At 41.7% G+C, this 10,773-nt stretch overlaps 1 protein-coding gene across 1 annotated transcript; it reads left to right on the top strand.

The window, feature by feature from the left end:
• The first annotated feature begins 6 nt into the window (after nucleotides 1–6).
• Nucleotides 7–10,538, top strand: LOC129754475 (CAP-Gly domain-containing linker protein 2-like). The gene is made up of 4 exons (XM_055750575.1): nucleotides 7–306; nucleotides 5,038–5,174; nucleotides 5,251–5,431; nucleotides 5,488–10,538. Exons 1-4 carry the CDS (start codon nucleotides 105–107, stop codon nucleotides 5,547–5,549), a joined length of 582 nt encoding a protein of 193 aa, XP_055606550.1. The 5' UTR covers nucleotides 7–104; the 3' UTR covers nucleotides 5,550–10,538.
• The last annotated feature ends 235 nt before the right edge of the window (nucleotides 10,539–10,773 follow it).

The raw sequence follows: 10,773 nt of genomic DNA, 5'->3' as shown, positions 1-10,773 counted from the left end.
ACGGAAACGATGAACCGGCGGTGGTTTATCACAGCAACGCCAAGCGAGCCAGTGAACCGGCGGTAGTGCTCTTTCCTCACCTGACGGCAGCAGGGGCAGCCGATATGATCAACGAGGAAGACGAGGGTATCAACCAGGATGAGGAGAACGTGGAGGAAGAACGAGTTGAGCATCAGCAAGATGTGGAGAATTTCAACAATCAGGAAGAGGCTGCCGAAAGCGAGCACCAAGGCGATGCTACGGAAAAGAAAGAGGAAACGGTCGATGAGCTGAACAACAGTTCCAAGCTGTACCCGGAAACTGACGGTAAGTTGTTGCTTTAAACCTATGTTTGAAAACCTTGTTCGCTCATACAATACCCAGATATACTCCTACACTCGAACCTACATCTAGGCATCTGACATTTGTGAAAAAATTCCACCTCCCCGTGGTGCAGAGTGGAAACATGTCTGCATTACTGCAGATGTAAGGCTGAGAGAACTACAACCCCCCCTTAAAGTCTTTAGCAAACGTTATTAGCATGGATTATGACCATGGATTCTCTATTGGAAACCGACTCCTGACTGTTGATGAGCTTGGAAGGTTGGCGGGTCGTTAAATTACGTCAGTCTCTAATGATAGCCTGTCGGGCACCAGGACACTCCCCATAGTATCCGAGTCATTACTGTTCTAAGCAGGTCACTGGCGCAGTGGACCATATTTTTACCCTGCTACTAGTGGGATCAAAATGTCAATCATATTATTAGGAACACGTAAAGATGATGGAACGGAGAAGGGCAAGAGCTCAAATCCGTTCGGTGAGAGTTCAGCGGTTCCTAAGGCGTTCACCGGTAAGGCAACCTGCCAACTCGGTACACCCGACGGCGGAGTCGATGGTGAAAACACCGACCGATGTGCGCGCGGACCCGTACTTAGTCGTACAGAAAGCGCTGAAGGAACTGCTAAGTTCTCGTGAAAGAACCGCTAGGAACTCGTGCCGGCCATAGCTGGAATCGCTGACCTAACGGAATGTGTGAAGAGGAAATCCAACATCCACAAGGAAATAAGAGAAACGATAACCAGGGTGATGCAGCTTTGCATCACGGCCAATAAATCTGTGGTGAAACGTCTAGCAGAACCCGACTCGCCTGGCGTGAAACTTCTCTGTGCTCCAAGGTTGTGGGGTCGAACACACATCCGACAGAATGAAAATCCCAGAAAAAAGATAACACCGCCAGGAGCTTCTGGGCCTACCTCTTCTTTGAAGCCCATCTGGTTTCCAGTCAAGCGCCTCTCTGCAAATCTCGTTTTCATCTCTTCGCAGCGTGTGTCCAATCCATCTTCACTTACATTCCAGAATCTCGATTTCTAGCGTCTTTTGATGACACCGGCAATGTAGGGGCCTCAAGCGTGTCACCAAAAATCGGGCAGATTAGTAAGCCGCGTGTCTGAACCCGTAACGATACTTCCTAAGACACCTACGACCAGTACGAATCAGACGGATGGGATCACCTTCCTATCTCGAAGCTATTCCGGTTCCTGGCTCGTGTCCCACTCCTGCAGGAATGGTAGCCAGCTGGAACTACTGTGCTGTGGGAATAGCTCATTTGTTCTTGTTTTGGCCATTAGGGTCACGTCAAGAGAAGTCATTGACATCTCTGACTGAGCTTCCTCAGGAACGTTACTCGAATGGTTGTCCGTGTTGAGAGAAGATCTCGCTCTCTTTTTTTTACAAGGCGCAAATTTGACTTCAAACCATAACAGCTGGGTGTGTGCTGCCGTGTGTGGGTTCATCCCACTAAAACCACCTTAGGCTTCGGCTGCCAGATGTGCCCCTTGGTTTCACTTTATGATACTACATCAAGGGGTAGGCTGTGCTCATGCACTTATACATCTCACCCTTTTCCTCTTTCTCAATTTTGGTCTTTCTCCTTTATCATCTTTCTCCTTTTCCTCTATCGCCAACTTCAGACTGGTACAGAAGACCTCGAGGCGTATGTCGGTTAGGTAACGCTTTCATAAAGTCTGCTTCATTTAATATTGGAACAAATTCTTTTGCTCATTGTGGCGCTCCTAGTGGACGGATTTGGAAACTTTTTTCACCCACGTGTCGGGAAATTCATTACCTTTCACCATGTATTTATGTCATAACACCAAACGATAGCATTTTGTAAACAACCGCCATGGAAGCCGAACGGAGAGATCAAATTGTGCACAGTTTTCTTGAAAATCCATTGTTGTCGGCATCGAAACTAGCTAAACAGCTTAAAATGCGCAGAAATACCGTATGGCGTGTTATCAAGCAGTACAAGGAAACATTGACGACGGCTCGGAAGCCGCATTCGAAGCGTCGGAGTGGAACTGTCGACCGGAAACTGCGTGGGAAAGTCATCAAGGCCGTCAAGAGGAATCCCAATCTTTCAGACCGCGATTTGGCCAATAAGTTCCAGGCCGCTCACAGTACGGTGCGACGAATTCGTCTCCGGGAAGGAATAAGGTCATTCCGAGCCAGCAAACAACCAAATCGGACGCTGAAGCAGAATCATGTGGCCAGAATCCGTGCTCGAAAGCTGTACGACCAAGTGCTGACCAAGTTCGACGGATGTATTCTGATGGACGATGAGACCTACGTGAAGGCGGACTTTGGGCAAATCCCAGGTCAAAAAATTTATTTGTCGACGGCTCGGGGGGATGTACCTGCAAAATTTAAGTTCGTGTTTGCGGATAAATTCGCCCGCATGTACATGATTTGGCGGGGGATATGCAGTTGTGGACAGAAACCCAAAGTCTTTCTCACTGACAAGACAATGACATCAGAAGTCTACAAAAAAGAGTGCCTACAGAAACGGATTCTGCCGTTTATTCGTGCCCACGACCGTCTAGTAATGTTTTGGCCGGACCTCGCAAGCTACCATTACAGCAAAACGGTTATGGAATGGTACGCAACGAACGGGGTCAGCGTAATACCGAAGGACCTCAACCCCCCAAACTGCCCCCAGTTCCGGCCGATAGAGAAATACTGGGCAATCACGAAGCGGAGGCTTAAGGCAAAGGGAAAACTTGTTAGGAACATGACTCAAATGAAGAACTGGTGGAATCAAATCGCCAAAACGGTGGACGAAAAGGGTGTGCGCCGCCTAATGTGCCGTATTACGGGAAAAGTACGAGAATTTCTTCGAAACAGCAATGAATAATTTTTTTAATTTTTTTTTATGAAAGAGTAAAGAAAATGCTACATTTGTATGAAAAACAAATTATGAATTCGTTAATAAATGACTGAACTACACGCAATTGTTTGTGTTCCAATATTAAATGAAGCAGACTTTAGTAACTCACGCCCGTCACAGCATCCACTACCTTGGAGACCTCGAAACGTGTGCCGGTTAGGTAACGCTTTCAAAGTAACTCGCGCCCGTCACAGCATCCACTCTCGCAGGATTTCTAACAAACCAAGACATGGCCGATTGAGATATTATCAAGCTAGAATCCCGTCACGACCACCCCGAATGGTATCTCCGCTTCCTTTTGCTGCAGGAAAGATCGTAGCTGAGTACGTGAGACCTTTTAAGTCCCACCACACGTATGAGTCCAGATTAGGGTTATACCGCGCCCTAAGAACGCGTTGCTTTTGAATTGTAGTGTCCAAGACCTTCCATTAGCTCGTCAAATTTGGTTGACCATCTCGCTTTCTCCATTCATCATCTTTCCTGATTCTTATCAGATCGCGCATGATTTGCGAGATTTCGTCGACTATAGCACGCCACGACTGTCGTCGCGACACACTTCACTCACAATGTTTTCAGCGTTTAAATTTTGAAGTTGTTGACGCCTACTACCGATTTACCGCCTATGCGTCCATCTTGCGTTGTTGGATGCGTCCCATTGCTCCTGCCACTTGAGCATTGACGCTGCTCGTTGAATTTTACGCACTCCTCTAACAGGTCTTGCTTTGTAACACTCCATATCCTCCGCCAGAGTTATGTCGATGGGAATCATGCCCGCGATGACAAAAGCAGCATCTGCTGTTATGGTCCTGTATGCACAGGAAACTCGCTTGGCTATCAACCGATGTGTGCTCCGTAATTTGGATCTGTTGAGCTATATCTCTATCGCGGAGCTCCAGGCCGCTCCTCCGTATCGTAGTTTCGACAGTGCTACGCTCGCAAGGAGACGTCTCTTGCTACTCTTTGGACCATGGCAGTTCGGCATAATCCAGGCCAATGAATCTATGACTTTCGATGCACTTTCACAACAGTATTTGACATGCGCACCAAAACTTAAGCGATTGTCGATCATTACTCCAAAGTATTTCAGCTGCTGTTTCGAAGATGTCTTGGGCCCTCCAACAGTTATCTCCATGTGTGGCACAACTCTTTTATTGGTCACGAGCAGAACTTCGGTTTCATGGTGGGCTATCTGAAGCTTAACTCCCTTCATCCAGATGCCAACCCTTTCTACGGACACCGTTGCAAGGTCTTCTACTTCCTCGATTGTTTCGCCGGTGATCATGAGCACGATATCGTCAGCAAATCCGACTATCTACACGCCTGCTGGTAGTTTCAGCATTAACACCTCATTATACATGGCATTTGAAAGCGTGCGAGGTGGTGCGAGTATGGAACCCTGTGGAACACCCGCTGTTAGGGCAGTAGATCGTAACCCAGTTTCGGTTTCGTACGTCAGGACCCGATTTTCGAAGAAGCTTCCTATTATCCTGCAGAGGGTATTGGGAACACGCATCCTGTGAAGCGCTTTGGCAATCGCTTCCCAGCTGGCATTGTTGAAGGCATTCTTAACGTCGATTGTCACAATCGCTCTCGTAAAGAGTTGCGTATGATCATCTCTCTATATTTGGGTTCCTCCAATTAGCTTGCATCGCCTAGCCCGAAAAAGGTTGCTTAGCCCCGAACAGGTTGTTCAGGTTGCTACCCCACTCCGACAAAGATGTTCTAGTTGAACTGTACTGTCTTCAAAGAAAATCACGGCGTGCCTTATTCCTGGTTACCGATAAGGTTTTCAAGATCTCTTACAAATATTTATTCTTCTCTTTAATTCCAGTAATGGAGGTGAGCTTCTCGACATCAAACACGAAGCACGAAAACATTCCGGACTGGGTGGTGGTCGGTGAGTCGGTGCAAATCAGGCCGTACAATACTAGCGGCGTGATTTCGTTCATTGGCGATACTCATTTCCAGGTAAGACGGTGGGATTTAAACGCAGAGTTATATTAGATCAGTTTTGAAATCTTCACCAACTGTACTCCCATTTTAGGGCGGAACCTGGATCGGCGTTGAGCTGGACACACCAACGGGTAAAAACGACGGTACCGTCCAGGGAATACAGTACTTCAACTGTAAACCGAAGCACGGTATTTTCGTTCGGGTTGACAAGTTGATTCTGGACAAGCGGGGTCGTGCAATTAGGGAGCTCAAGAAGGCGGAAAAGATGAAAGGTTTGTGGATAACAAAAACCTTTAAGATATAATTTTAAACATTTTTATTCTTGCAGCGGAACTGGCCGGTAAAACTGGGCAGCAGAAACCGATCAGCGCCAACGGGCCCCGTAAATGATACGGGTTTACGCGGGGTCTCAGCGCTGCAATGACGGCCAGCGGTTCCTGCTCGGCGGCTGCAGTCATGAGACCGATGCCCCGGAAACGTTACGTTCCCCGGTCCGCCTCGATGGCGGCCTTCGGTCGGAGCAAGTAGAGCAAGAGAGAGTTGGCAACACCTTGAACAGCAAAGTTCAGCACCATACATCCTAAACACCACAGCCCACACACCCGACATACCTATAAACACAACACGGAAAAGCATAGCCAAATCTCTTCGTAAGAAAATTTGAAGTACAAATCGTCCTTCAAAAATCTACACATCTCCCCGGAAACGGAAGGAGAGTTGAAGAAAGGAGTACCTTGTTTAATAATTTTGTAACTAAGTTTACAAATAATTTAATAGAAGGAACGCAAAGAAATGTGATTCGATTTTATGAGCAACAAAAAAGGGTCATTTGAGCAATGAAAATGATAATAATTAATCTTCGATTTGGTTGATTTTCGTTTGTTTATGATTCCGGTAGAAAGTATTCGGTTATTATTTATATTTTTCTCTGAGAACGTAACGATAAGAAATGGTTGCAATCCTTGATGAAGGCTTTTTTAAATTATTTTGTAGATGACTGCGCAAGTGCATTCTAGATAGCAAGAAATGTAAGATATTTGTAAGAGAAGTTTAAAAAAAATCAGGTGAATATAAATTACGATCCATCATATGCAAATACAACAACCAGTTCTGTCCAATGTCATTCAAAATATGAAACCATGAAACTCTAAAAAAAATACAAGTATAATTATTATCATCTAAAGTATACACTCGAAGTGTTGAAGGTGTAAAATCTACGGGGATAATCGCAGGTGAAGAACCATTGTAGAATTATACACACCCTACCTACACCTATATTATTGCTATGAGAATCAAGAGCAAACCAACCAACAACTTTGTAGCCAAAATCGTGAACAAGGAGAATTTAATAAAAGCAAAAATATACGGGGTTCAAAGACGATTGCGATATGAAATAGCATTACGCATATTTATATTTATACATATATTAACAAAAAAGAAACACCGAGCAAAAAAGAAACGGTGAAACAGCATGTTATTTGAAAACTTTTATTCCAATCCTTTGCTACCAGAGCATTTTCAATCTCTTTCTTCTGTATTTACACAACAAAATACGAGAGTAAAAACGAGAAGCAGCCAGAAAGAAAACAAAATACTTGATAAACTTATTGAAAATACTAACACACAAAAAATACCCTCAGCTGCACTTTATCTCCAAAAGCTCCCCCTAAACAACTCACAGCAGACAAACGATTACAAATAGACACCGAAAAATGTGAAATCTTAGACCCTGAATAGACACACTATGATTCTGAGAACAAGGCAAACCAAAATTAAAAATAACTATCCAAAACAAAAATATGAAAAGCTCGAAAAGCGTGAAAGTTTTAAGAGAAAATTAATCGTTGTTTCGTGAGTGGAAGATTTGGGCGAAATCGTAATTTTTTTCCCGATATAAAACAAAATTAAAAAAAAAAAAAAATAACGCTCTGTAGTCGGGATTCAAATCCGTTCCAAACCATTTCCTTGAAAGCTGTTTTTATTGATTCCTTTTTTAAATAAAAATCCAATCAAATAACTTTGATTTTATATTTATTTCAAAATATAATCTGTGTGATTTTAGACTCAATTCAACGTTGTACGATTTCGCTCAAAATTTTTCACTCGTCCTAGAGACAGTAGAGCATTGTAGGCATTAGCATGAGACGTTTGAAGAAAGACTACCAAAAACAAGAAAGTCGAAAGCATTCAATTGATTCCATCCCCTGATTTTTGATTGTAGAGTTTTACACCAAATTGTACGATAATTTAAACGAAAAAAAATCTAAACCCGTAGTAGAAATGTAGCAAACAATCGGAGATTAGTCCAGTTGGGAATGTAGCATTACTAAACAAATCTTGAACTGGTGTGTTTTGCGATAAAGTAGAGAAACATTAACCCCCCAGAAGAAATATCAATAGTTGGTAGGAACAACACAAAAATTGTATAGACAAAAAAAGATCTTCTCTCCATTATTGTAAATTTTCGTTTCCAACTAGCTACTAGTAATCGATGTTGGTAAATGTTTTTAGGTTCAATACTTTTTTTCGAAATTCAGAACAAATCCCTCCCAAGAAAAAAAAAATCAAGGTGAATTCCGGCTTGAGGCAGTGGCGATATCAAATCCCAAGGAGTTACGAAGAAACCAAGCATATTCTATCGAAGACAAGAAACAAAAAAACGAGCACGTCCATTTTGATCCTTTGTGACCAAAACAACCAAAAAATGTTTAATCTTACGCCCGGTAGAATCGAATCAAGAAGTCATTCGTTACAAAACAAACAAAATAAAAATTATTCACTTCTCTCAGTGTTAATTAGGCAATAGAAAACAACTAAATGGATCGAAGAGCAAATTGATTGATAAGGAACGGCAATAATCCCCTTTATTAAAGGGGAAAGGATTCAAATCCACATTTCAAGAAGAATGATGTTAAATGAAAGTGCAAGAGAAATGGTTATTTCAACGTTTAGGAGCTAACTAAAGTAGGTAGTGCAACATGAGTGTGATGATCTTTAGAGGCAACCAGTAGAGACTTCGAAAAATAAGCAGAACAAAAAAAAAACGTCGAATCCCAAAGGCGGCTTTTGCTAAACAAGTATTAGGCTTAAGAGCATTCCACAGATTTTTGTCATCTCTCTCTCAAAAGACCTAGTCGCCGTGGCGTAGGATTTGTGACGAAAGTTCTTGAAGAATGTTGGTACGTAGAAGGGCGATGCAACCTGAGCTGATCTGTTAGCATTTAAGGATTTAAATCCTATAGGGCAAATTTCATCAGCACTGTGCTTACTTATTCTTGCTAAAAGGACATTGAAAATGCAATCGAAGCATGCTTTGATGACTACGTGCGATCATGCGTAGCCGTTCTAAAGGCAAATCGACCTTTCTCCAGAAAGCTTTGACGTTCTAGATAACGACGTTAGCGCGCATCTCGAAAAGCCTACTTGGATACGCTTCGCCCGTGGGAAGCAGGCGGCGCCTTTTAACTACACAAGTAGAGTAGCGCACCAGTTAGTGACGACACGTGCCTGTGAGCTTGGCAGCGACGAAAGACCGCAAATTTCAAACGGACTTCACCGCTAGAATATTATATTCGGATTTCGACAGCTAGAGTTGATTATCAAAAAAACAAATTTCTGACTTCCTACTACACAAAATTGAATTTCTGAAATTCCGTAAGTTCAGAAGTTATCTAAAAACAGCCCAGTTGCATCGTCCTTTGAAATCTGAAAAGAATTCCGCAACAGAGAGAACAGACTTCAATCGAACTTGAATTATTCCGAGCAATTGCAATTTATAAATTCATCTGAAAGCGAAACTACACATTAAGAGCGTAATTTTAAAGTTCAATTCACCTAATAACAATTCCAAGAAAAATTATGATCTCTCGGCGTCGCTTGTTCAAAATTTCTACAGACATTAGAAGAGGCAACAACAACTATTCGTATAGTAGAATTGAGTACAGTAGAGGAGGTAAAAGTAATCATTGATAGATAGAACGGGTGTGCTGCGCACCAGCCACTTTAATGCAAAAAGTAGAACCGAGGCTTCTTTTTTGCTATGACGATGATGATGATGATGGGAAACACAATCTCTGAACCTGTAGGCGAGTTGTTTGAGTTTCGCTCATAAGCCAACTTATGTATGGTAGATTTAACAATAATCCCCCAGAATGCTGCCCGCCCACAACTTTTTCTCGTTGTACATCATAGTTGTGTAAACTTTTTTCCCGCCTCACATAGGAGGTGTGTGGGTCATCAGTGACGGTGTGTGAACACGTTTCCTTATTTTTGCGGTAACAAACATGGGCTAGAGATTAATTTTTTTTCTTTCCTTCTGTAATATAGAACTGTGGGATTCCAGCTATGAAAAGTGGGAAAATGTGCAATCATTTTAAAACTCTATTTCCATGCCACCGTTAAGGTTTCGCACCATCCAAGAATTTCTGTTGGGTCCTGTGTCCTGCATACGTTAAGGTTCAAATTGTTGAGTTATTCTTATGTTAAATCTGATTGGGTGATATCATTATATACTGAAACATAAATCAAAATAAGTTATTGTCAAAGCGCTAATAAAATCATATAAAAAGACTTTTAACCAATACCAATATACCTAGCTTAAGTTAAGTAAACCCTACTAAGTATATACGTTTGCGTGTGTGGCAGAATTTTGTGATTTAGTTTTACTGTGCACTCGATTTCGTTTACACCAAATTGCGCTACTAAGGACAACAACTGCACAATGTTGCTAGCGTTTTATATCATAAACAAATAAGTTGTTAATTCGGTCGAGCTTAATCAACATTTCATTTAGACATAACAGTTCACCTTATCGTTGTTTGGTGCTTTGTTTCATTTCTGTTGCTGTAAATATTCTATAAATAATCATATTTCACTAAACAAAAACTACCACAGAAATAGCATTCGTAAAACGCCTAAATTGTAGCATATTCTTTTTTGCGACACATGTAAATTCACACGCATTTGTAAGAAAACAACAAAAAAAAGCTATCCAACGAAAAAGTCTATTGTGTAAATTAGCTTTTAGCAAACAACTCCCATTAAAGATACAAATGAGCAGAGTCTTTACTTCACCACACACCAATCAACAACACTCACATGCAGCAGACACACATCTGTTAATGACTAAGCGTATCGCGCACGATCACTGAGAGCAAACAACAGAGGAAAAATGCTAAATTCGAAAAAAAATAGTACACCTACCTACTAACAGATTTAGTTTAGCTTAGCTGATGATTATTGTCAGACAGGAGAAGTTAGGGAAGCCGAAAGAGAAAAATCTTTAAGACGGTCAACGACGAAAACGAAGAAATTACATTAAAGCAACATTGTTGGGCATAGTAAATGGATTAAAGAAATGATGCAAAATGAAAAAAAAAACAGAAGATTCTAATTCTAGTCAAAAGAAAGGAAAAGAAGATTTAAATCTTTAAACTATAAATAACTGCTGAAATAACCAACACAAACAAAACACAAAACTGAACAACCGAAGGGACAGGAGTAATCTTAAAAGCAGAACGGCAACTCAACCATACACAAAAATAAATAGGTGAAGCAAACAGGAAAGCAAAAATGAAACCATTGCTTACAACCAATAATTATACAGAAGAGAAAA

Source organism: Uranotaenia lowii, chromosome 3 (assembly GCF_029784155.1).
Source record: "Uranotaenia lowii strain MFRU-FL chromosome 3, ASM2978415v1, whole genome shotgun sequence".
In the NCBI taxonomy this organism is placed as follows: domain Eukaryota; kingdom Metazoa; phylum Arthropoda; class Insecta; order Diptera; family Culicidae; genus Uranotaenia; species Uranotaenia lowii.
Note: the sequence above shows the minus strand (reverse complement) of the source record. Positions and strands in the feature narration are given on the sequence as shown.